The sequence below is a fragment of the Ylistrum balloti genome, unplaced genomic scaffold (genome assembly GCF_031769215.1).
Source record: "Ylistrum balloti isolate Yb309-2 unplaced genomic scaffold, AGI_CSIRO_Ybal_v1 Utg371088, whole genome shotgun sequence".
In the NCBI taxonomy this organism is placed as follows: Eukaryota; Metazoa; Mollusca; class Bivalvia; order Pectinida; family Pectinidae; genus Ylistrum; species Ylistrum balloti.
The window spans coordinates 184,252-212,075 of record NW_026782600.1 but is presented as its reverse complement, the minus strand read 5'-3'; the positions used below and the strand labels follow the sequence as shown (position 1 = coordinate 212,075).

General features: G+C 34.6%; 2 protein-coding genes across 2 annotated transcripts in view; one reads left to right on the top strand and one right to left on the bottom strand.

The window, feature by feature from the left end:
* The first annotated feature begins 3,063 nt into the window (after positions 1-3,063).
* On the top strand, positions 3,064-19,590 carry LOC132560638 (exosome complex exonuclease RRP44-like). The gene is made up of 23 exons (XM_060225302.1): positions 3,064-3,289; positions 3,757-3,819; positions 4,652-4,746; positions 5,631-5,827; positions 6,579-6,652; positions 7,536-7,688; positions 7,925-8,077; positions 8,563-8,688; positions 9,175-9,312; positions 9,681-9,827; positions 10,522-10,638; positions 11,082-11,183; positions 11,568-11,632; positions 11,955-12,039; positions 13,064-13,191; positions 13,431-13,517; positions 15,375-15,531; positions 16,541-16,761; positions 17,178-17,268; positions 17,476-17,553; positions 18,108-18,266; positions 18,634-18,756; positions 19,104-19,590. Exons 1-23 carry the CDS (start codon positions 3,065-3,067, stop codon positions 19,188-19,190), a joined length of 2,871 nt encoding a protein of 956 aa, XP_060081285.1. The 5' UTR covers position 3,064; the 3' UTR covers positions 19,191-19,590.
* A 2,296-nt stretch (positions 19,591-21,886) lies between these two features.
* Positions 21,887-27,824, bottom strand: part of LOC132560620 (uncharacterized) — a 62,075-nt gene continuing 56,137 nt past the window's right edge. The window contains 10 exon segments of the mRNA XM_060225283.1: positions 21,887-22,020; positions 22,191-22,305; positions 22,533-22,648; positions 23,477-23,594; positions 24,205-24,249; positions 24,634-24,681; positions 25,442-25,614; positions 25,974-26,131; positions 26,785-26,960; positions 27,280-27,333. Of these exon segments, the coding sequence (XP_060081266.1) occupies positions 21,891-22,020; positions 22,191-22,305; positions 22,533-22,648; positions 23,477-23,594; positions 24,205-24,249; positions 24,634-24,681; positions 25,442-25,614; positions 25,974-26,131; positions 26,785-26,960; positions 27,280-27,333 (1,133 nt within the window). The 3' untranslated portion in view covers positions 21,887-21,890.

Genomic DNA, 27,824 nt, shown 5'->3' with positions numbered 1-27,824 from the left:
CCTTTATGACAAGGTGATAGTGTATGGGTGAAAAAATAGTAGAAAGAGCAGTGTTTTCAATGATGATAATATCTGGACTTTTCAATGGGAATAATGATTTACAGCTACAAGAAGACTAGGTACTAAAAAAGGGAAAATCAATTAACTGATATTATGTAAATATTGTATAATCACGTACCACATGTGATTGGAATGTGAATTTATCGGCAGATTTGTTAAATTCAAGGAAAAGGGATATAAGATGGTATATATTCAATTGAATAATTAAAAGTAGCTTTCCAAACAGCTACATTATTGTTTTACTAGAAATCCTGAAAGATGAAGATATTTTTGTTTGTGATGCTGTTTCCATGGCAATAAGAAAATATGCTACTTATATCTCATTATGCTAGTGAGGATAAACTGCAGAATTTTGTGCACCACACATTCTTGTTTAAAAGAACCAGAGGCAAAACTCTTTGATTTACTTATACCAAATCGAAATTATGGCAAGCTTAGATCAGTAATAGATAAGGTACAATAGCTGAGTGGTTTTATATGTGATAGCATTTTATAAAGAATTTGAAATTTGAGAATTTTGCTTGAAGTTCATGGGTACCCATTGGATAATAAAATTTCTTTACCGCAGGTGCATTTCAATTGATTACATCTAAACAAGATTGAAATGTGGTGAGTCATACCAAACAGTACTTAACTAGAACATCGACTGACAGATTACCTATAATACAAGTCAGTGACTCATTAAAACTCGCTATAGTATTTGTTATTTCTATGTAAATATGTTCACCCTGACAACCATTTCAATTTTCTCGTGAATCTAACATGTTAACTGACATTCTGTATAACAATTCAAGGTATCCAGCAATGTATTGAATGTAAGAATAAGTGAGAACTTTAAATTGAAAGGTACTAACTGTTACTAAGTAAAACTCACATATACTTTAACCTGTGTACATATTTATGAAGTTAAAGACGATATTTCCCTATAGAGTTTGAGTTTTTTTCATCATCAGTAGAAACACACCTATCAATCATTCAATTCTGAATAGTTTTCTTCCATAGCTTTCCAACTTTTGGTGAAGGATGCTTCTGTTATTTTTAGAGATTCTAGTAAACATTGTAATGATACACCGTAGTCACATATGTCCCCTTAATTTATGTGAAATTCATGTTTGTGATACAATTTTACGGAAAAACACCAAACACGATTTGCTCTTCTATTTTGTAATGAAATATTATATATTGTAACTCAGAAACGGTGAAGACTTGTAAATAAAATGATCTGTTTTGTTATTAAGAGTTTGTTACTTGTTTGTGATATCATTCAACACATTGATCACTTATCCATGGTCTCAAGGCAAATTTGTTCACCACAAGAGCTGACTGTTTCCTTCCATTCATCAATGAGTTTTTTATTCAAAGTAAATATAAATAATCTATATTTAAAAGCATGCACAAGGTAAACAGCAGACATAAACTCTGGGTTTTGAATGCAACACCTTAAAGGGGAACAAAGGAAATCTTTTGTAATGGAGGATGTAAAATTGTGGATGGAGCTGAATTTCCAAGTTTTATTTCTCCGGTAAAAGAAATAGCAAAAGGGGCATAACTCTATTAAAAGGGGAGGAGGGAGGGGGGAACCATAATGAAAAAGATGGAGGTGCATTTTTCCATTCCATGTCATGATTATATATTAACCCAAGTTTGAAGTGAAGTTAACCTGTGGATGGATTCATTGTACAAGCAAAAGGGGTGTAACTCTATTAAGTGAGAAAAATCTGCAAGGAAATAGTTCATTGAGGTTATCACCTTGTAAACAGCCAGGGTTATTTTGAAGCAAATTCTCTATACACTAGTTTGTGGCGAGCTAACTGAACATCTTGAAGGAGGTCCATCACATGTTATACAAAAAAATGGGGGTAAGGTATGTGTCTTACCTGAGGACATACTATCATAGCTAGGATAATCTGTGATCTCAACTTCCTGATAAACAAACTGTCAAGAGTATAGTATCATTGATCGGCACACCTGGGATGGTAAAGTCTGAGTGTCTGTTAACTTAGCTATCATACAAGAAAGATTACAAATATGAGAGACACTGACAAGAAATAATTCATATTTAAAACTCTTCAGTAGATCACATGCCACTGATCCATCCAGCATCAATGTTTTTCTTCATCACAGTTCGAGTAGGTTAACATGATGTGGTAAGATTACCAATGGCCTCAAACTGAATGCAAAGTTTTCAGCTGGCTTGTCAATTTTGTTCAGTTGAATGACTTTGATCCACCTCCAAAGTCAAAGGAGTCATTCTTGCTGAAACATTTGTATGACCTCATTGGAATGTTCAAGTAAAGAAGCCATAAGGTCCTTGAATGATAATTTGCCAGTTGTATACTTGGATGAAAGGTTATCAAATATCAATTTTTCAAATCAATGACCACTGTCAATTCATGTCTTGATGCTTGGCCTGGCTTGGATCCAGGTAGACTGGCTACCAGCCATTAAGTTAAAGAAATACCTTGCTGCATTTGTCAATTACGCAGCTTATCTCCCCTTCTTGTCAATTTCGCAGCTTATCTCCCCTTCCTGTTAAAACTTCAGAGCTATCCCTGAGATAAGAAGTACAACAAAATAAGACAGATTTTTTTTATTAGTTAGACATTCTAGAGGCAGCCACCAGTCTGAGATTAAGTGTAATAAATGAATGTACTGAGAGAAATGAACTTTAAAGATACCAAGTGTAAAATTTGTCAAAATATAAGCTTTGATTTGACCAGATGTATTACCGTTAATTTCATGAAGTTGAATGTTTTACCTAGAAATGATGACTATGTTGTTTATCATAAATATACAAGTATAAATGGGATTGTCATTGTATAAAATCCTTTTCTGTTCAAGCAATATCCAATTGTGATAACGTAGTTGCCGCTTTTTATTACATCCTTTTGTCCTGGTCAGCATTTATGTTGTTGATTTTGAAAGTAGTGTTACACGCGTGAACTTCCGGCAATACTATAGCTGTGCACGTGTATTATGAAAATGGATTGAATATATTGCTAAGATGTTAACTTCAAAAACATTTGTTAAGAAAACAAAGAGGGGGAGGATCATTAAGATTGTGAGGGAGCATTATTTGCGTGATGACATAACTTGCGGGTCGGAATCTTGTCAGACATGCGATCCTTTTGACTTCGGCCAGCCACTGAGCTCGGAACCTGAAAACAAAAGTCGTTTGTGTTTGACGCCTCATTACCTCATACCAGATACAAATGTAGTTCTCCACCAGGTGAGGAACTTAGTGATATTACAATAGTTTTAAGAAACAACAGTTTGATTGAACGGTCAGCTGTCGCAAATGCACAGCATTTGGAGTTTAAATAACTACTGTACAACCTGCAACTAAATTGATCAAGCATGGGAGTGTCTAGAAAGTCAGTGATGTGTATATTTTTAAAAATCTATAGTCGGCAATGAGGGGAAAGATAATACACCAGTTTCTCTGGTATAAGAATCAATATCTAGTTATAACAACTAATGATTACCACGGTTAATTTACAGTAATTCACAAACTGATTTGTCACAATTTTCAAAAGATATCTTATCAAATATTATCAGCTAGTCACACTGATAGATACATTTGCAATATACATGTATGTGCTACCTGGACGGCACAGCTTCAATCAAGCAAAGTTATTTTGTCCCTAATTTCTCACTAACATTAATGTTTAAATACTTTTTTGGTTTCCTAAACAGATGGATGTCTTGGAGGACAATGTAGTACAGAATGTTGTAATTCTACAGACTGTCCTGGATGAGGTAAGATGACATTTGTTCATAGTACACAGTACATTTCATTACAAATTTTATTGATAGAACAACAGACAACAAGAAATGTTCTTCAACAGACAACAAGAAAGGTTCTTCTCAGCACACTGTATCAGGAATTACAGAAAGTTCTGTAAAAAGACACTAACAAAACTACTTTATGAAACATAATTAGCAGACAAAAAACTATTAAGAATCATTGGCCTGAAGCTTTTTTTTCTTTTTGTTTTCATTATCAGTATGTCGTTTAATATAGAGTAAGATTTCATTTCAGTCTGACCCCTGAGTTAGCATATCAACATTTTACATGAAATTGAATGATATAGAGAGTTTTAATACCCAGCTAAATCCAAGTATTTTGTTTGATATGACAAAGTGTTATCTTTTACCATTTCTTTTGCCAGTATTGATGCACTTTATCAGCTAAGAAGAGGTCATAGAGATTTTCAGACTTTGTTCCAATATACTGTAAATCACTTACATTTTATATGGGGTTTGTTTTTGTGTTAACCTGCGAGGAGAGTCATTCATGAATTTGTATACTTCACAATTATTTTTACAAAAATAACACATAATAACATCCATGCTGACGCAGTTACTGATATCAGAGTCCATATATCTAATAGCCTATCTTTCCTGAATTTAAAGTAATTTCTAGAATATTGTTTGCGAAATTGTAAATATTTGTATTAGTGGATATGTCTCAAGAGGTTAGTTCACAAAATTAAGCATTTGCAAAATCTAAGGATTTACAGAAATCTTGAAATAGTGGTTGTCATATTCTCACTGCTTTGACTGTCAAAAAATTCTGTTTTACCTACAGGTGAGGCACAGAAGTTCCCCAGGCTACAAGAGACTAAAGAGCATGTTGGCCAACCCAAGCAAGCATTTCTTCACTTTCTGTAATGAATTCAATAAGTAAGAAAAAATTTATTTGGCAGATTACGTCATCCTTAAGGTTTTTAAAGTCTTACAAGTTTAGTAGGTTTAGGAACCAGGTCTGGATTTATCTACATTCAACTCCTGTACAAAGTCATTGATTTTTATATCTTAAGTTGAGATACAGAATACATCATATCATGTAAGTATTGTGGATATTCTCAATCTATTTATGAAAACAATTCTAATGGCAAGTGATCAATAGAGTTAACAATAGAAAAAATTCTCATTTCTAGAAAAAAAAGAATCCTGTGATTTTTGTTACCAATGTATGTATGTATTTCATATGATATCATCATGTGATAGAAAGTCTGACAGTTACTTTTAAGAGCATGTAGTTCACTAATTATTCCAAAAGATGAAATAGGTATGTATATGTATTTTGTGTCAGGAAAGACAGTGTGTGCTTTATGAAATTTGTGGTTAGGAAATGAACCTGGGATAGAGTAACATTGGTACTCAAAAAAAGGTAATGTTAATGATGTATTAAGAGTTTAATCATTTTGTATCTAGACTTGATATGACCTAAGCTGTTTCTAAGTCAAAATTCCCCCAAGAAACATACCTGGACAGATTTAGGAAAAAGGATTTGTTGTCAATTGAGAATAATTCTTTTTTAAAGACCAATTTTAAAAGGGCATTAATAAAAAGCCTTGGATATCAAATACAAATACTAAATTGGTAATTATTTTAAATCTAATATTTTTTTGTCATTTTCAGAATTACATAGTTAAAATATTTTAAGACCTTTACAGAGTGTAGACTTCAAAAGTTTGGCATTCATGGAGGTCCTAACATGTTGTCTTTATGTAAAATCTCATGTTGTACAGTTTTTTTATTTGGGATTGTATTTCATCTCCCAGACACACCTATGTGGAGCGCCAGAAAGGAGAGTCTTCCAATGACAGAAATGACCGTGCAATTAGAGAAGCAACAAATTGGTATCAAAAGCACCTGCGTGCAGAGAGCCAGGCGGATTTGATTATTGATGTTGTCCTTCTGACAAATGATGCTGACAACAGGAGGAAAGCAGTACAGCAAGGCCTTAAAGCATTCACAGGTGAACAAACAAGTGTTGGGTTGTTGTGAGGTATTGGGTATCTCACAGCTGTTGTACAGCTTCTGCAATTTGTGCTACAAAAACTTACCTCTGATCTCTAGACAAGGTATGATAAAAAAGAAATTTGCATTATAGAATATTTTGCTGAATACTGATGGTTGGACAACTTCAAGATTGAGAGTTTTGAATAATTCTGAAACCTCAATTTTATGTTCCTGATGCAAAATCTAGTATCTGTACCCATGATTATATTTGGCTTGTGAAACCATTGATGCACAAATGCTTAAAGTTTTATGGAAAAAATTGAATTATAAATTAATAGTTTGGAAATTTTGTTGTCATAGATGATTTTTTAACAGCAAACTTAGATAGCTTTCAGCATCATTTTCATGATAGTAATTGAATCCTTGATTAAAAGGGCAACACAATAGAAGTATGTCTGCAATTATGTTGAAACCTAGAAATGTTAGTTTCTGTAGTCACTACTGTGATATCACCTCTTTTGAAAACCGAAATGCACGTATTGCAGATTTACATATTTTAGCAACTTTTATATACACTCAAAATATTGTACTAAATTACGATTTTGCGAACTGAAGTTTCTGTATAATGTATTTGTATAACAATTATTACTGATGTGTGGAATTATCAGTGTGCTAATTTGCCAGGAAGCATTAATGCACTAAAATTTGATTGTGCTGAATTAACCATTTTTACAGTACATATGTATTTGGCTTTGGTCTTGTTTCAGTCCATGAGTATGTAGAAAGTTTGGAGAACTGTGGACACCTTGCAGATCTTTTGTCACAATCACAGATGAGTGTGGTACGTACAAGATTCAGAGCATTGCAAACTTGTTATGAAAAACACATGGTTAACTCAGTCAAAGGTGGACATGTTTTTATATGAAAGAATGAAAACTTACTTAATTGGATAAAAGATTAAGTAAGTTACAGAAGAGTGTGTGATATGTTGATACAAGATAATAAAATTTAGATAGTAACCTTGGTCACATATGAGTGTGGTATGTTACCTCAGTCACACATGGGTGTGATATGTTATCTCAGTCACAGATGAGTGTGATATGTTACCTCAGTCACAGATGAGTGTGGTATGTTACCTCAGTCGCAGATGAGTGAGATATGTTACCGCAGTCAGAGATGGGTGTGGTATGTTAACACAGTCACAGATGGGTGTGGTATGTTACAGCAGTCACAGATAAGTGTGATATATTACCTCAGTCACAGATGGGTGTGGTATGTTAACACAGTCACAGATGAGTGTGATATATTACCTCAGTCACAGATGGGTGTGGTATGTTAACACAGTCATAGATGAGTGTGATATATTACCTCAGTCACAGATGGGTGTGGTATGTTAACACAGTCACAGATGAGTGTAGTATGTTGATAAAAGATAATAAGATTTAAATATTACCTAAATCACTGATTGCCTTGGTACATGAAATGAAAGGTTTTTAGAAGATAGCACATGTTTTTGATTAATACTGAAAACAAGCAATAAAATCCCTGTCTTAGATTTCACATGTTCCATACCACATGTTCCATACCACATGTTCCATACCACATGTTCCATACCACATGTTCCATACCATATGTTCAATACCACATGTTCCATACCAAAATTTATAGAATTGATAACAAAGGAATATCATACAGAGAGATATCTCTTTTCTGAACATTTTCAGCATTCTCAGGACCGCCTCCTATTCCCAGAACACCTCCCACTATCTGAGATACAACGTGGAATCAAGTCAGGGCGATACTTTCAGGGAAGCTTCATGGCAAGTCGGGAGAACTATCTTGAGGCAAATGTCAGCATCCATGACAAAGACCAAATGGTATGACAACTGTTAATATAATGTTTTCTTCAACATAGATTCATAAAATGGACTCAATAAAATTCTGGTTGTTTAATAAGAAAAAGAATAGGAATTTGTTTATGCTGTTAGATTTTCTTAAAGAAGCAAAAAGAGACATTGTCATCTTTATTAAAACAGACTTTTTCCAATAATTGTCAGCGAATACTAGAAATGCTCATACAAAGCACTTTTTATATTGTTTGTGTTCTGTCTAGGTATTCATACAAGGACATATGAACCTGAACAGGGCTGTACACAGTGATGTGGTTGCCATAGAGATGTTACCAGAGGAGGAATGGAGCTGCCCCTCCTCAATGGTATTAGAGGAGTCTACAGAGAAAGTGGTAGAAGACAGTATGGAAACAGAGGTAATACACAAACATATAATTCACTCTCTTTGTATATACTATTTTGTATTTCTTATCCATCCCCTCAGCCACGCTTTCAGTGTTAAAATAATTTGCTTTTGACCAATATACCCTCATTTTCTTTTCAGTACAGCAGACAAAATCATCTATATCTTTTTACTTAAAGCATCATTTTTCTCTTCTCTAAATAAGGTCAAAAAGTCAAATAACCAAGGAAAATGTATTGATTGACCTTCCCTACAAATGTTATACTTATTTTCCTCTAAAGTGTCTGTGCTTGTCACATGATTCTGTGTTTCAACTAAAGTGTCTGTGCTTGTCACATGATTCTGTGTTTCAACTTAAGTGTCTGTGCTTGTCACATGATTCTGTGTTTCAACTTAAGTGTCTGTGCTTGTCACATAATTCTGTGTTTCAACTTAAGTGTCTGTACTTGTCACATAATTTTGTATTTCAACTAATCCAGTCAAATGCTTCATTTGCAGGATAATGCTGTTAAAAGATCTAAAGTTCCTAAAGAGTTAAGACAGCCGACTGGTAAAATTGTTGGCATCATCAAGAGAAATTGGCGGCAATATTGTGGAATTCTGCGACCCTCAGCAATGAAGGAGGTACCTCACATACTGACCTTCACCTCAAGATTGAGGTTGAATTAGAGGTCAAATGTTGAATGAAATTTCTAGTTACAAAAATAATGAGAGAAATAGGATTCTATCAAATGTAAACATATTGTCAGTTAGATTAATAATATGATCTGTTATAAACTGATTTCTTTTCAGTCGTTTTGTTTGGCGTAGTGCTATGGTAGAGCAACATGTTATTTGTACTCCTTGATGTACTCATGAAATATGGCCCAGATTACATTACATTTAGCACTAAATATCAGTGCTTTGTGGGATAATAATGTTATGTTTCCTGTCATGTGACTGATTAAGGGAATGGGTAGTCTGTATTCCTGGGTTTTAATAAAGAATCTGGAAAGTTGTCTTGGATATACTAGGGTGTGAAGTGGGTGGAATGGTCAAGACAGCATGGAATGATATCATGATAGGTGCAAAATCTGATAAGTAGTGTAACACTTTATCTTCATTGGTTAGGGTACCCGACATATTGTTGTACCAGCAGAGAAGAGGATTCCAAAAATACGTATTGAAACAAGACAGGCAGCTGAGCTTGTCACACAGAGAATTGTAGTTGCCATTGACAACTGGCCACGTAACTCCCGCTACCCCCAGGTTAGTCTTATCTTCATTGATTTGGTTGGAATATTCTAGAAACTTTTGTATGTATAAATGTGACGTGTCGCTTTCCCAAAAATGCTTGATTGATAATAATACTCATATATTAAGTCTAATCTCATTTGTATTGAAATGGTGATATCTGTCTAGAAGAATGGATAATAACCACATTTTGTTTGCAAAAGGGCGTTTTTTTTTGTCCAAGTTTGACTGACTAGAGAAGCTAGAAGGAAAATAAGAAAATAGTGTTATTTTTTTTTCAGATTCATAATCTTAAATACATCTATAGCTTTCGCATTACTTCTGCATTTTGTAGTTTGTTGAATCAATCGCTTCAATTCAGTCAAATTCTTACAAATTCCCAGGGTCATTTTGTGAGGAAGCTTGGTAGCATTGGTGACAAGGAGACTGAGAATGAAGTCTTGTTACTGGAACATGATGTTCCCCACTCTAACTTCTCCGAAGCCGTGCTTGCTTGTCTTCCAAAACTCCCTTGGATCATTACAGACGAGGTAAACAAACCTGTCCTGATAATTTGGAATTTGCTTAAATGTTACATCAAATGCCCGTCTTAGGTAAATTAGATCTGTCTGTAGTATATCACTATACCATCAGGCAAGATGGTTAATGTTTAGTGGGACATTTAGCAATACAAAACACATCTTATAGATATTTTGTCACTGTTAAATTTTCTGTCCTTTTGCTCAATTGTCTTGCTTCATTTGTTCACATCTATTCAGGACATTTTGGTTATAATTGGTGTGTGGTTCTATCCCACTAGCTTTATTCTAAAATACATTAAATGCTTTATGTATACAAAGCAAACTGTCGACCGATATCTCTCTATCAATATTGTCTGCATGTGAGTTTCACAATCAGTAGTTTGATAACTGCATAAAGTCAGAAAATCTGTGTCAACAATAACATGATTAACAAGGTTATTTTCATCTAAAAAAATGTGTAGAGTTTGTCAGCAGAGGTGTTTCAGTTATCCAGCAGACTAATTCTCTTAATGTTATTGTAAAATTAACCTGTTACTTTCATATAAAGTGATAAGTGTTTTCTGTTTGTACCTCAAAACCTTTTAAAGCCTAATCCCCCATTTTATCACATAGCTTTAGGATAAGTTCCCCAAGGACTCATATTACAGAGTATTAAAAATTTTGCAATGTATTTGTGTCTGTAAAATGTATCTGTATTTTGTAGGATTACAAACGTAGGCGAGACCTGCGTCACATCGATATCTGTAGTGTTGATCCCCCAGGCTGTACAGATATAGATGATGCTCTCCATTGTCGAGAATTAGAAAATGGAAACCTTGAGGTCAGTTGTGTCTGCCATCACAGCAAAATAATTGGTTTTCTCATCACTGATATTTTAAAGAATTTAATTGTATATCAACTGTACTTTTTGTATATAAATACCTTCTGAAATGAAATGCAATGATATGTAGAATATGTTGAGCTTATTTGGGATATCCAGGGACTAAAATGTCTATGTAAAGTTTCTATAGGTCACCTGTTGAGGAAGAATTGAAATTACTGAATTACTGAAGCAATGTTTAACTTAAAAAGATTAACACTTTCATATTGATTTGTGAAATTTGATCAGAAATGGTTTGTGCTGACACTATATGAGATTCAGATTTTATAATACAAATTTTTTTAGTTTTCATTAGAAATAACAACATTATACTAGGTGAAAAGAAGTCATCAGTTTTCTTTCTTAGCAGGTTTCACAGCAAAATCATTTGTTTTATGAATTAGGTTGGAGTCCACATTGCCGACGTGTCCCACTTCATCAGACCAGGCACAGCCATCGACAAGGAGGCTTCTGAACGTGGCACCACTGTTTACCTTACAGATAGGGTATGTACAAGGCATCAGTATCTTGGTCAAGACAACACCTGCCCCAATAACAGCTGTTTTTGACGGGACAAATTCTCAGCAACTAGATTTTATATCAATTTCTTTGAATGTTTTTGTTTTCTGTAATGGAGATGAAATGATTAGGTCGGCTTTGTATTGTTGTCATCTGAACTTCTGTTTCCTTCATCTCAATGTTTAAAAAAAATGAAGAAAAAAATGGTAAGAAATATCATATATATTATACATAGACTATCCACACAAACAATAACAACCTTCGGCCAAAACTAGTCTGATGAAAATGTTTCTGTTTTATTAAAATTTGCATGATTTATCAAACTCATTTTCAGAATGACAATATCCTTTTTGTTACTTGGTTTGTTACAGAGAATAGACATGGTGCCAGAACTTCTCAGCTCCAATCTGTGTTCTCTCAGGTCCAATGTTGAAAGGTATACCACCAACATATATATCTCCTTTCTATTTGAAGTTCTCCTCGTTATGGTTCATGGTTATTGTGAAAAATTCATCTTTCCTGTTTGTAGCTGTTGATAAGATACAGATAAACCTATTTTTTCTGACCTACATTTGGATGCAACATATTTAAAGATGAAAATTTGTATGGACTTCAAAAAAAAAGTATTCTTCAAATAAATTCTGACTTTTTATTCCTAAACTGATAGCTTATATAAGATGTTGGAATCTACCTTATCTCAAGTGAACAACATTCAAGTTCACATCAATAATGAATATTGAATTTCATTTTTATTACAGGTTTGCATTTTCAATATTATGGGAATTGACACATGATGCTGAAATAGTAACGACAAGCTTTACAAAGAGCGTTATTAAGTCCAAGGTGAGATATTGATGTTTAAGCATTTGGTAGTCTCCCTCTTCTCATGCCTAGTGTGTCTTATTGTTTTGTCAGTATTTCACTAGTAAAATGTTTGTGTACAAGATGTCAAACCAGCCCTCAGTGGGTGATAATTAAAACATAATAGTGTGGTACTACCTGGTATTAATTTCTACATCTGATTTAGAGTTTAGTGGCTGAAGGTTAATGTTTAAGGATCACATGTGACACTTGACAGTAACATCAGCCAAAGTTAAATCACATTGGCAGGATTCCTACTTTGGCAGGATTCATGCTGTGGAATTTTGAAAATGATGTAAAAGTACAGTTACTGTGGGCCTGCAAAGCGAAGGATTAATCCTTTATTTCTGAGAATAAAACATTCTCAAATCCCAAGGTGGATGGAGAAGAATTTTATCCATAATCCATTCAAGCATTTCACTCCAAATTTACTTGTAACTTTTCTTCCTCCATATTAATATTACTGATTGGAATAAACTGCTTTCAACTTATGTAAGCTGCAACAAAATCCATTCTTTCAAAATTGTCCTTCTAGAGCTTAAACATTTGGTGGTCAGGTGTTGCCGTTGGAACACTCTAGCTTTTTACCAGGGTGTCTGGGGTTGGATTCTCAGAATGGACTTGAAAAGTTATGATGTCTCCTTCCCAGCAGTTTTCTCTGGGTACTCCACATTTCTCACACAGCAAAACCTCTTGTGTACTTCCATCCTGGCTAAGAGGAGTGAATGATAATATATGTTGGAAAAACTTGTTTCACAACTGTTGTAAAATGTTTTTAAAATCTTAAAAATTCTAAATCTTCCATTCAAGTACCTTACTTATTGTCTATAATGAAGTTAATCAGTATGAAAATGTATCTAGATCATGAAGTTAAAATGCCAAAGAAACAACCTCAAAGCTCTTTTATTTCCAAGGGCCTTTTTCTGGTTTAAGAGACTGATACCAAGTGACCCTCTATTCACAAAAGTGTTTAACATGGTTGTCTCCCTTTCTGTTGACAAAACAGGCAGCCTTTACCTATGCTGAAGCTCAAATGAAAATCGATGATACAGCACAGGACGACCCCCTCACCAGAAGTTTACGACATCTCAATAGGCTAGCCAAGATTTTAAAACAGAGGAGGATTGATGCAGGGTAAAATATTAAGTCTGTACAACTGCAAAGATCCCCACCGTGTGGTCATTTCTTTATCATGAAACTTTTTCAAATATACAAGTATCTTTGATATTAACATTGAAATTTTTATCAATATTTGTCCATCCTTATATGGTCATTTTCATGAAGATTGTAGTAAACCCGGTAAACAAACAAACTGAAAGCTGTTTTATTTTGTAGAAATGTTTTTTCCATTCTTTATTCTCTGTCCACTACAGTGCTCTGACACTTGCTTCACCTGAAATCCGATTCCACATCGACAGTGAGACACATGAACCAATCGACGTTCAGGCAAAACAGATTATGTATGTACTCATTTAATCTACAAGTTTCTTTCCTAAGCCCACCATATCATGGCAGGGACATTCTGTAGTCTAATGATAGAAGCATAACATTGTAGTGCTCCTAAGCTTTTCATAGAAACATCTTTAGGAGTACAAATTTTCATTTAATTACTTTTTTTTATCCTGCAATAAGCCTAGGAGACCAATACAGAAATTCCAACTTAAGGTCAGGGGATAGGCATATCATACAATTAAATAGCAATGGTAAGGAATTGTACCGGACAGCAGTAGAAATAGGTAGATTCATTAAAACACATGGACTTGTTGCTGGATGTATATGGTATAAGGACTTATTGCTGGATGTATATGGTATAAGGACTTAATGCTGGATGTATATGGTATAAGGACTTATTGCTGGATGTATATGGTATAAGGACTTATTGCTGGATGTATATGGTATAAGGACTTATTGCTGGATGTATATGGTATAAGGACTTATTGCTGGATGTATATGGTATAAGGACTTATTGCTGGATGTATATGGTATAAGGACTTATTGCTGGATGTATATGGTATAAGGACTTATTGCTGGATGTATATGGTATAAGGACTTATTGCTGGATGTATATGGTATAAGGACTTATTGCTGGATGTATATGGTATAAGGACTTATTGCTGGATGTATATGGTATAAGGACTTATTGCTGGATGTATATGGTATAAGGACTTATTGCTGGATGTATATGGTATAAGGACTTATTGCTGGATGTATATGGTATAAGGACTTATTGCTGGATGTATATGGTATAAGGACTTATTGCTGGATGTATATGGTATAAGGACTTAATGCTGGATGTATATGGTATAAGGACTTATTGCTGGATGTATATGGTATAAGGACTTAATGCTGGATGTATATGGTATAAGGACTTATTGCTGGATGTATATGGTATAAGGACTTATTGCTGGATGTATATGGTATAAGGACTTATTGCTGGATGTATATGGTATAAGGACTTATTGCTGGATGTATATGGTATAAGGACTTAATGCTGGATGTATATGGTATAAGGACTTATTGCTGGATGTATATGGTATAAGGACTTATTGCTGGATGTATATGGTATAAGGACTTAATGCTGGATGTATATGGTATAAGGACTTAATGCTGGATGTATATGGTATAAGGACTTATTGCTGGATGTATATGGTATAAGGACTTAATGCTGGATGTATATGGTATAAGGACTTAATGCTGGATGTATATGGTATAAGGACTTAATGCTGGATGTATATGGTATAAGGACTTATTGCTGGATGTATATGGTATAAGGACTTAATGCTGGATGTATATGGTATAAGGACTTAATGCTGGATGTATATGGTATAAGGACTTATTGCTGGATGTATATGGTATAAGGACTTATTGCTGGATGTATATGGTATAAGGACTTATTGCTGGATGTATATGGTATAAGGACTTATTGCTGGATGTATATGGTATAAGGACTTATTGCTGGATGTATATGGCATCAGGACTTATGTATATGGTATAAGGACTTAATGCTGGATGTATATGGTATAAGGACTTATTGCTGGATGTATATGGTATAAGGACTTAATGCTGGATGTATATGGTATAAGGACTTAATGCTGGATGTATATGGTATAATTTTAGCTTCACTAACTTTGGAATTTTCCTTTTTGTAATTGAGTTTTGCATTTGTTGCCATTTTAACCAAACCAGCAGCAAAAACATTTTTATCATTTTTTCGGTTTAGATGAACTCTATTTTAATGCTTTTTTGAGATGGTTGTAGTGCTCTTGTTTTGAGATGACTAAATATATGAAATATAATTACCTAACTGGTTTATGTAGGGAAACAAACTCCATGGTTGAAGAGTTCATGTTACTGGCAAACGTTGCATCAGCCAAGAAAACGTTGGAGGAGTTTCCTGACTGTGCATGTCTGAGACGACATCCTGCACCGCCTCCGTCCAATTTTGATCCAGTCATAAAAGCTGCAGCGTCAAAGGTATTTTGGATGCTTTCCTTCCTGATGGGGCACATTTCACATGCCCTGACACCTTATTTTTAACTGATATCTTGTACCCATGTACCACCTTTGATGGGAAGTGTCCTGCACCAAATTCAGCTCCCTCACTACTGAGATATATAGTGAGTTGTTGCCCTTTGATCATCAGGTGTTACACTGCTTCAGGCATGCACACTCTATCAGTTACAATTGCTAAATTTTGTATGGAAGCTGATATTCAATTATGGAATTTAACAAATTTCCTATCACTAGTTATTTCCTTTTGAAAATGTTTGATGCCAAAAAATTGACCGGAGATAGGGAACTGTTCCTTGTTTTGAAAACTTGTCCTTGTTTATTTGAACAACTTAGGCATGGTATGCCGGGCATTTGATGTGAGAAAATGCTTTCACTTTAAGTTTGTTTTTTGATCGAAAGAAATCTTCTGATATCAACTGTTTAGTGTTGTTATTAGTTTTCACTTGGACACTTTGTGGCAGTAAATTTTGACATTTATTTGACAATCTTCCGTAACTTTACCTTGTTAACTAATCAGTGATGTGTCTTTATACTAGCCCTAGCTAAGTCAACATCTAACGATGAAAATGTAAGATCTCTGTAAATACCAGAGGTATGCACGATAATCTTCTTCCAATAAAACGTTTAATTTCATATTGTTGACGATAAACTGTTTCCCAAGAAAGATAGGGATTTTAATGTATCAACAACATATATTCAAACATGTGAACTATTGAAAGATAAATGAATAAATCTCATTCTGAGTATAAAACAATTTCTCAGAATGGAATTACATGTGAAATGTATGGCTTTATATTAAAAAACGGCTGTCAAACATGTTACTTTGAAATCATTAAAAACCATTCAAGATGCATGCTCTGTTACAATGTTGTCTGTTTAGGTCAAACAATATAAATGTTCTCTGATGAATATACCCCGCAAAAATTTGTGATTCAACCTTCGACTTAAAGTCATTATGTATTAATTACAGGGTTTCAAAATAGATGTGTCTAAAGGGAAGGCTCTGGCAGACAGTTTGGAGGCGGCTGTTGTACCTTCAGATCCCTACTTCAACACAATGCTGCGTATTATGACTACTCGTTGTATGATGCAGGCTGTTTACTTCTGCAGTGGTATGATCCCCGAGTCTGAGTATTTTCACTACGGTCTGGCAGCTGGTATCTATACCCACTTCACATCTCCTATCAGGAGGTAAGTGAATGAATTGATGGTACAATATGTAGGACGCTGGTTTTACTGATTCCTATACTGATTCACTATAAAAATACTTTCAATGTCACAGATTTCTTTTGGGAATCCCATAAACAGTTTAAATTGTAACAGAATTATACATTTAGCCTGGGGGCATACAAATTCTGAATACAGATCAGGATGTGGGCTTACTGGAGAAAAATAACAGTATTTGTACTGTATAACAATATAAATAGTAAGACTTTAAACCACAAAAATATAACAAATGAATTTAATGTCATTTATCCATGTTAGTCACCAAACTTAAGTAAGCATAATTTTATCCACTTTTTTGAGGTCAAACTATTTTAATTTCTCAAGGTTTAAGTGGATCATTTGATACTGTACACTAACATGATGGCCATGTTTTAATTCAGATTCTCCGACATCATCGTACACAGACTGCTGGCTGTATGTATAGGAGCAGATGCTTCTTATCCTAGTCTTACAGACAAACACAAAACACAGGCAAGTTTTCCATCTAACCACACTTACTGTTGTTGAAACTTATCATTTTTAATTGTTAAAAGATTTTGATCCCTATTTTAACTTAATAAAAACGTATCAAATGCTATAATTCATTTCTTCTACTCCTGCTGTTTAGTGCATAATCGATTGTAGCGAAGAGTTGAGTTCAATTCTTTGTAAACAATACATAAATCATTCTATTGATAGGTAGTGTGTAATAATTTGAATTATCGACACAAGATGGCACAGTATGCTGGTCGAGCCTCGGTCAATCTCCATACACATGTAAGTGATCAAATCATATATAGTAGGACTCTAACCGAGTTGAATTATTTTTGTGAAGCCTTTTCTCAAGGTTAGCTACTACTCTACCAAATTGAGAGAAATCCTGCTTAAGTGACAGGGTCAGTAAAACTAGTACCATATTCTGCTGGTATTGATTTCTATAACATCTCTCTAATGAGTACATCAGGAAAAGGAGTTCAAACGTTTTAAAAACATTAAAATATTTCACATCTTGATAAAAATAAGATATTTTAAAATCATGATTGATAATTAGTTTGTAAAAGCAGCAACAGAATACATCTTCCATGTGACTAAGGTCTGACTCAAAATTAATGATACTGATTGAAAAAAAAGGTGAAGAGAAAGCTGCCATCACAGACTGAAATAAGCCCATGGCTGGTAATAAGCCCACTTGTGTCTGGTGTCCTCAGCAGAATATCCAAGAAATGCTAACATACTTCATTATCTTGAAATATGCCAGACCTCCTGACATTCTGTCAGAAATCATTTATTGGCCCCTAGGCATACACAGATGAATTTTCTCTTTTTCATAGATTTTTTTCAAGAATCGCATCACAAATGAAGAAGGATATGTCCTATTTGTGCGACAGAACGCCCTACAGGTGCTTATTCCCAAGTATGGTTTAGAGGGTACCCTGTACCTGAGTGACGGAAAATCCAAGTCCGACCCACGCTTTACATACAATGAAGAGGTAGATCGAAGAATTCCAACTCATTTTAAGAGATTTATATTTAAACTTGTCAGACCTATTTTTAAAATTATCTTCTTTATCCCCATGTGTCTTCAGGATCCATGGAAATAATCAATTTCAGCTGTAGAAGCGTACACTATCGAAAATGCTTGTCACATTTTTTCTAAATCCTTCCCAATAAAAAAGTCAGACCTAAACTTTTCAATTGTAATTGTTGTGACAGTATTTCTTTGGACACATTTGTAATGGCCGTCTTTTGACTTTGTCTTCACTTTAAACCTTGAGAATAGCTTTAATAAGAAAATTCACATTATCTTGTACTGAATAATGTCAGATTTTATATGTTACCTGATTTCTAAATTGCCAGGCCAGTACCCAAACTTGTGGGAATGTGACATTCCATGTGTTTGACCAGGTCATCGTAGAACTCAGCATTGATCAGTCCAATGTCCAGCACCTAAAGCTTTGTCTCAAGCTTGTCAAGCCTGAGGTAAGCCATCATACCCTTAATCTTTGTGCTTCTCCCCCACTCCCCACGTCCTTCCTCACTTATCACTGCTTACACGTACAGTATTCCTGTTCAAATCAATTCCACACTTTATTCAAACCATCACCCAACTCATTTATCTCTATTTCTCATTTTAACCATAACTTATCCCAGTCTCTCCCTTGATATCTAGCCTAGACCCTTTTCTCTAATCCAATTTCATTTTTAGGCTTTATAATAAATATATTTAAAAGAAATATTGAACTAAAGTACAGTTCACTGATAACTTTAATATGTTATGTACCATGTGTTGTGTCAGTCAAGAGATGTTATGTGTTTTATGTCTACAGATACCAAATTTTAGTGTTTCACCGCTCAGCACTGATGACAGTGAACCGCCAACAAAAAAACAGAAGACAACACCAAGTAAACCCTAGACAGCTGTTATTCGGAATTAGAAGGACTGTGAACTGTCAGTGAAAAATACAACAAGCAAACAAAATAATGTGACCAGGCCTACATAACAGACTAAGGGCAAGCATTGTGGGCAACAGAGAAAAAATCTGAGAATGGTGAACCCTTGACTAAAGAGAAGATTATAGACCTAAATCATGAAAGAGGCCAACAGCAAACATTTTGATTTGAAAGATTCAGGTCAGAAAATAAGTCTATTAATCCCTTCTAATTATTGGAAAAACAAAAGGAGATATTTCCTCTTTAACATCTACCTGTAAATTATGAAAAGATTTAAGCCCAAGAGGAAATATCTATCTTGAGGAAATAGCTAAAAAAAATAAGTACTTGCAGGTATATGCAAGGAAGACAATGTCAATGACAAAACTGTCACATTGAAAAGGAAGTTTACTCAGAAAGGAGGTAGTTCAGTTTTACAAAGACTACTCACTCTCTGAATGTCTACACTTAAAAGTGTGTATTGTATTGTTATTGGTGAGGTCATATTAAATATACCAAACCCATTGTGTTTTTGTTTATCATATTGTTAATGATTAATTCAAATTGATTATAGAAAATCACATTTGTTTTTCTTTCTTATCAAACAACAATCATCAGTTGGTGGGCTAGTCTAATCACCCTTTGTCCAGATGTTCGTATGTTAGATTGTCTAAATATAGCACAATAAAGAAGGATTTGGGAACTCAGTGACTGGATCAAAGATTTTATGCAAAGTTTTGATTAAATAAACATGTCTGTATGCTGTTCACCTGTAATTTCTTCTGGGATCGAAATGCCATCGCTTTTTTGGCTTATTTCTTAGTGATTTTGAAATATACACAAATATTTCACACTGTTGTGGCTCAGTAATGGCCCAGCTGATGTTTGTATATTGAGATAGGTACAATGTATCGAGTTTCCTAAAATTCTATCATGTTTGTTTGTTTAGTGATTTGTGGTATACAATTTCTATAACACTATAGATCATTGTTTTGTGTTATATTTTATAAAGAATATCATAAGAAATTTGAGCTTGTGCTGAGTATCTCTTCAACAAGACTTGATAAAAGATAAATCAAAGATATACAACAAAGTCACTTTATTGGGGGGGAAGCATATTCTCTATTAAGAATAAATGTTGGGCTAGATGTAGTGGTTAGTTATTTATAGGTTTTTTGTCTCCTTGTCTCCTTCTATCACTAGGAATTCTAATCAATGTCGGTGTTCTTGTGATATGTGAAGGTATTGTAACCTCATGTGTTTATATAGTGTATAAGCATTCCTTGGATTATTGTCAGGTTGATGTGGATACGTATCCTCAACATGCTTTCTTTTTCACTTCCAACTACGTTAGCTTCATATATCATCACAACATGTGTACTGGTAAAAAGGTGATAGATGTGATAACAACCAAGCTGCTTTATTATCACAAAACCAAATATTTACCAACGGAGACATACAATACTTGTCTCAATGACGATGATATAATAATCTTAATTAAATCTTTGCTTCATGGCAATAAGATTTCTACTATTAAAAGAAACACAATATGACATTTTGCTGGATGACCTTGACCTTTAACCTGATCATTAGACATTTAAAAAAAATTTGATCATCTTGGCTTCATAAAGTTAAAGAAGTGGGTGAGATTGTTTTACCTATTGTCAAACATTCTTCTATAGCTCAGTTGGTTGAGCTATTGATTATCATGCTGGAGTGCTGGTTTCAGTTGCTGTCATGGCACTCAGCAGGAACACATTTTCCATGTTCTATTACAATGGTGCCAGACCAGATTCAACCTGTACTTTTAACACGCAAGAGTCATGTACAAAGTACCTAGGTTGATTATAGGTGAAATATCAGCGAGATGTTTAGCCTCATCAACATTACACATGCTAAGTATCATCAGAAACATCGACTAGGCTTAAGTACCACTCCTTAATTCTTAAATGCTGACCAGGAACATTGTTCTTAACCAGATTTTGACACCAGGAGTTTAACATGAGCTAAAACCTCTTCAGTATCAAACAATCAAACAGTTGGATAAAGTAACGAGAGACCCTCTCCCCCTAGATCCCCTTGATTTCACTTCACCCAAAATGCTTCAGACCAAATTTGGACAAAATCCAATCATTTTGCAGGAGATTAGGATTTTAAATATCTCCCTCTATTTCCACTCATGGGTCCAGACTCTTATGCCTCATGAATGCTTTTAAGCAAATTGGGCAAATCAAATCATTCTTGAAGGAGGAGTAGACTTTTAAAGTATTGCTCTATTTCTTCTATTGAGCCCAGTCCCTTAGGCCTTAAGGAGACAACACCAAATATGGTGGCCATCTTGATTGTGACTGATGAGTAGCCATCTTAGATATCAGGTGCAATGTTTAAGAAATTTCTCTGAAAACACTCCAGGATCCTTTATAAGACTTAAATTATAAGCTTCCTCAATAGGTATGTACATGTACTTTTAGTATTGATCCCAGGAAAACAATCTTGGATTTTGATCATTGAAACTAATGATTGTATAACATACTGAAGTCCCATTGTGAAATAAACATTATCCACTCAAAAAAAAACCCACACAAATCTAATTTTGTTCAAAATTTATTCTTAGATATTAAGTTGTACAGATTGTTTTACATTGCAAATTACTATATACAAAATATCCATGTGTGTTCAGATTCTCATTCTTGTACATAACCCGGTGGATATTGCAACACTACCTGTGAGCTACACTTGGGCACAGGGCAACACTTTCCAGGGGGTGCACTCTCTAAAGTACACAGTCCAGCAGGCAGATTCCATTGGTAACATCTATAAAAAGAAGGAAGGAATAATTATAGAAAAATTTCCAAAACAAAACAAGCATAACTTAACATTGATCCTGCTTGAATTGGTGACAATTACAAAGAACTAATTTGCATTCATACAGGGGTTTAAAAGGCTAATAATTTGGTACAAATATACATTCTATACATTCTCACCTGTCTGTACACCTGTATGTCCCTGTTGTAGCATCTTGACATGTACATTTATAGTCACAGCCATCATTCCATTGTTCACCTTGTCCATGCATCTGTCCCTTGTAGTAGCAGAAACCTGTCACAAGTATTACCAGTGTTAATATTCCATGTTTTAACTCTATCACAAACTGACCACAAAGAATGACAACATAAACAACAGCCAGTTCTCTGCTATTACCAACCAAAAAATAAAGGTCATTTAATTTACATCTGTACATACATACAAAATGGGGGAGAATTTATCACAAAATCTTCATGCTTCCACCCCTCACAACAAAGTCTGACAGATAACAGGGTACATACCTGAACCTTGACCGCTGCCTGGCAGTGTGAAATTACCACAATCAGGTAGGGCGCAGCATTCTCCTGGCTTCTTCACCAAAGTACAACCTTGTGGCAGGTTGGTATAGGTTGCACACCTACCAACAAATATCTTTAATTTACATGTAACTGCCTTGATCAGTGTGCCCAATGAAAAATGAAGTGATAGTCCCAACATTCTGATTACTTCTTTAACTCTTCAATAGTACATCATTATTTAATTCAATGGTGATTTCTATTAACAAATGAAAACTTGCCAACCGAACATATCACTGATTTATTTACTTAATTTACAAACAGGAATGGCTTTTTTATTTTTTTAATTGACAGAGGAAACATCAGGAAAAGACTTCAGTGCTGTAGAGCTGGTCGAAGTTCAATCAAGCACAAAAACAGATTGTATTACTGTGATGATCTTGTAATACTGAATATGTTGCCCTTGGTGTTCTTATTCATGACTTTTAAACAAATTCAGAACTTAAGCTTATGATGATTTTAGTCTGTTCAAAAATCAGAAATCCTTTGATAGTTGATCAATAGCCACTTAAAATTTGTAAATATTGGTCTACATTTATATACTAATGCTCAGTGGTTTCTACATTCATGCTGGTACATTCAGGATTCACTCTATACAGAAATTTATTTTTCTACCGGAAATTTATTCAGGACTTACAATTTATTTAATTCAGGATGAAGTATTATCCTACGGTAAAATCACATTTTTGAGGAGTTTGAATTTTTTGGCTGAACAATACTATATGATTTACTCTCAAAATCAACCAGCACTAAAAATTGATGTCAATTTAAAACTGGTTATCCTTATTTGGACATAATGATTCCAGCATAAAAATTACCTACAAAATCAATAGATATAAAAAAATTACAAAAATTGTTTTAGATATGACTGCAATGACCAGAGTACTTACAAGTTGACACAATTGTATCGTCCAGTGGTCTCATCAACACATGTACAGTTATAATCACATCCATCTGTCCAGTGATCACCTTGTTTGTAGATCTGATTTTTGTAGATACATGCTCTACCTGTATGTACAGAAATTTATATTGAAGTTGAAAGACCTACTGCTAGATGAAATATCAAAAAGAAAAGAAGACAACTTTATTTTGGATCTAGTCTACTTTGAAGATGTTCATACTCTTCCAACATTTTCCTTTTTGTTCACTATCACTAAAAGAAATATCCCCAAAGCTGAGAAATCCCCCCACCAGTTAAAATCCCCCCTCCCAATTGGAGAAATCACCCTACCAGTTAAAATCTTCCCCCAGTTGGAGAAATCTCCCTACCAGTTAAAATCCCCCTCCCATTTGTAAAAAATCCCCCTACCAGTTAAAATATCCCCACAGTTGGAGAAATCTCCCTACCAGTTAAAATCCCCCCACCCCCCACCCCCCGCCCCAGTTGGAGAAATCCTACCACTATTTGGAGAACTCACCCTACATTAGATGGTGACATTTCCTTACCAGTTGGAGAAATCATGGCAACCAGTTGCAGAGAACTTTATGCAAAGATGAGAAATGACCCTACCAATGAAGAAAGAGTTTCCTACCACTGGAGAGATCTTTTTCCCACTAAGAAATCAGAAGTCATCAAAAGCAGCATTAAGTAGTCTGCAAGAATTACATAGTTACTTACTCATCTGAGTGAAGCCTGTGGCCTGTGTTGAATGTATAGAGGCACCTGTAATAAATAGGAAGTTTTCATCTCAGCAGGCTATGTAGAATAAAAACATTCTTAAATCTTAGGAGTTAAATATACATATATTTCAATTTTATATTTAAAATATGAAATTCATAAAACTGCTTTTTGTGCATATCTATTTGAATCTTAAAACAACAACAATGACACATACAAGTAATCTAGTCTGCATTATCAAATCAGTCTACCGTATATCAAAATATTCACATTTTGACAAAGTCTGCTGACCACTGCTTGAAACACAACCAAGATGCATTCTGCATTACATGTTTAGCAATCACTGAAGTCAACATTGATTTTTGAAATTATTAGTGGCAGTCCTAAAGATTTAGAGTTCAGCCAGTTATGTCTGTAACATTTACTTACCACAGTTTCCATGAGCAGTAATAGCAAACACATCTCCAGTGCCAGTAGCTATGAATAGGAAGTAAAGAAATAAAAATGTAACAAATTCTACCATCTGTTATAGTATTAAAAGCAATAAAGAAGTTCAAATGACAAGAATTTTCAAAATAAACAATCCTTTGGTAAAAATGGTTTAGGTCACAAAAATATTGCAGATTTTTATCCTTAATTTTCAAGGACTCTGTATCAAGTGTTAAAATCAAGACAAGTATTCCAGGTAAATTAAGACAAATATTCCAGGTAAATCAAGACAAATATTCCAGGTAAGATTCTTGAATTTAAGGTCCTTGCAAACATAGACCCTACATGAACAAAACAGCCTTTTTCAAATACTTTATTTCATGTTTGATGAATATATTTGTACTTTCTCAAAAATTTACTGGAAATTATCAATGATTTGTAACAAGAGATGATTACTGAAAATATTTCAATGCCCAGAGATCAAACCCAGGACCACTAGCTCGTTAATAATAAGCCTATAAGTTAAGAGGAAGTTCTCTCTCACCAAGAGGTACATGGCTATGTTTACAAAGAGACTGCACGTAGATATGAAGCTGAAAGATAGTACTACAGTATTCAGAGTCCCAGTTGAAATCATCTCAATCTTTTAATAGAGACTGAAAAGGACCCAAAATTTTCAAGAATGTACCATTCAAAATATACAGAAGGACTATACCATCTGAAAAGAATTTACAAAACACCTACTGTAAACTCTGCCATATGGATTTGAATTCATGGATAACTGATCAATGATGGCATAGAGCCTTACCTTGTCCCCAATGTGTAGCGGATTGTCCTGGGGCATACAGGAAAGCTGGCTTGTTACCAGCACTGGCTTCAAAGGAGCAGCCACTTTGAGTTGCTACCATTATCCATCCATAGGAGTCACAATTGCTGTTGGAATGGCTGTTCATCGTAAATTCACGTCCACTTGTTACATCTCTGTTCATAAATTGTTTATAAAAATTAATTTGAAATAGAAATATGACATGAATACCCCCACACTTATACAACGAAGATTTGTTGTTTGTGTTTAACAGTAGTGGTGACCTAAATGCCATGTACCAAATACCCACAACCACCCAACTTCCTACCTCATTTTTAATCAACCTCTAACCTCAATACGTGCATGAAATATAAACATTACATCAGCTGTTTTACACAAAACTTGATGTAAAATGGATTTTTTATGGCAGTTTTACTTCATCATTAAGAATAGCGAAAAATGAATAAAATGGAATCCCTTGAATAACTTTCACAGTAATTAGATTGGAGCAGCAATAATGACACACAATACTCACCCCAACAGACTGAAGAGTTCTTTAGGAGCATTACGTATATCAGTGTAGGAGGAGTCGATGATCCTATCAGCTGAGAACCAGCTGTTCTTGTCTGCACCAACAGCATTAAACGTAATGTAAGCCTTCTCCTGGCCGCCGTTGTAGATGGACACCTTCACCTATTGATACAACAAAACAAATAATCAACCGTTACAGTTCTATCTTCCAATAGATGTTTTGTTGTACAAAGAAGTTCTTATTTCAATCCTGACAATGATGTAACATCCCAAACTACCTCCACTCTCAATCCGGTGCCACTGAAGTTGTGATAGTTCATTGTACCATAAGATATCTTCAAAATCAGACCATATCTAAGTTAAAATAATTAGTGGTAGGCAATAGTAGCCATTGTGAGATGTGAATCTGGTCAGAAGAAGCACGGAAAAGATTTGAGAAGGTGACTTTTTATTTACCTGATATATATAGAATTTATTTCAATTTGCATCAAGACAGAACCTTCAAAATGGTGGCACTAAATCAATGATTTCTTGCAGTGGTCCCTCTAACCAGACCTCAACTAAGAACTTTTTTTTACTACACAAGGACTGTGAATTACCTATCAAATTACATTCATCAATCGTGTTGGCCCTGCTGGAAGCACTCAAGGAACCTTACTGTGAGAGGAAACCAAAGTACCTGGGCAAAATCCACGTAATTGGGAAGGGGAATCAAGCCCTCATCATTACCAAGAGAAAAAGAGAATATGTTACAACTGTGCCATCCAGCCTAATCTCAAGTATACAGGTGGTCATTTTGAGGTGACATTATTTACCTGATCGATGCAGAGGTCATTCCAGTGGTCACTGAGACTAGGTTTGTAGTGGCCTGGGAACTGGTTGGTCAGATACATGGCCTGAGGGACATTTTCATTGTAACTGCCTGGCCGATTCCAGATGGTGAAGAGGTCACCTGGTGCACCAGCAACACCCTTCAGCATGGTGAACCAGCCTGTCAACACCAAATACTTATCATCTTAACCAAAACCAGAGACTTGTCCTTTACATCTAGGAGAACTATACAAAGTCCAGACACAATTTTATCAATTATGTAACATTTTTTATCGCTATCAGATAAAACAGTAATTTTCAAAATTTGTTGCAGTAAGTTCTGTTTAAATCATGGATTGTGTTACTAAACTTCCTGCAATTGTAAATAATGCGGATAATCAATACATCTTTCTATCCACTAGATTTCAACAAAATCGAAATAGATCTAAACGTTTGACCAAGCAGATGCATTGATAGAGCAAAAGATCTTTAATACTTACCTTGAGGAGGTAGAGCGTTGATGATGACAGGCTGTGATACAGTACCAGTTCCAGCTACAATACAGAAAACACATTTTTAATTTTTTTTCCTCTCTCATGTGTCTTGTCTTGTAGATCAATTCAATATTTCATTGCCCCTTAGGTTCTTTTAGAAATCTTATTTATGGCCTACCATTAGAAGATGTATATCATTTATTTGAACTATCTATCGGAAAAACAGATGTACAAGATACTCTTTCAAAACAGAAGATTAAGTAGGAATACACGAACAAACTGGTAGTAGACTTTAAAATGAAGGTCATTATGGCCATAGTTGTGAACCTAACAGTGTCTCTGAAACAACTACAATCAGTGTTTACATTATTAAGAACTGCATAGGAAAAAATATCTTTTACCATTAAGGGTTGCCCAAAAATAAAAAATAAATCAATATATCAATATTTTAAGACATGTAGAGAGATCCAACACAGTTCTGTGTAATACCAGGAGTCAAACTTGCATGGTGCAATACCATGAAATTCAAATGCTGTCAAATAATTATGAAG

What these genes read in the sequence shown, in the direction of transcription:
- LOC132560638 (XM_060225302.1), top strand. Translation starts at nt 3,065, where the DNA reads ATGTTAACTTCAAAAACATTTGTTAAGAAAACAAAGAGGGGGAGGATC. An exon ending in AGGCCTTAAAGCATTCACAG is followed by an intron (nt 5,828 to 6,578) that starts GTGAACAAACAA and finishes GTCTTGTTTCAG; the next exon opens with TCCATGAGTATGTAGAAAGT. An exon ending in GTAACTCCCGCTACCCCCAG is followed by an intron (nt 9,313 to 9,680) that starts GTTAGTCTTATC and finishes ACAAATTCCCAG; the next exon opens with GGTCATTTTGTGAGGAAGCT.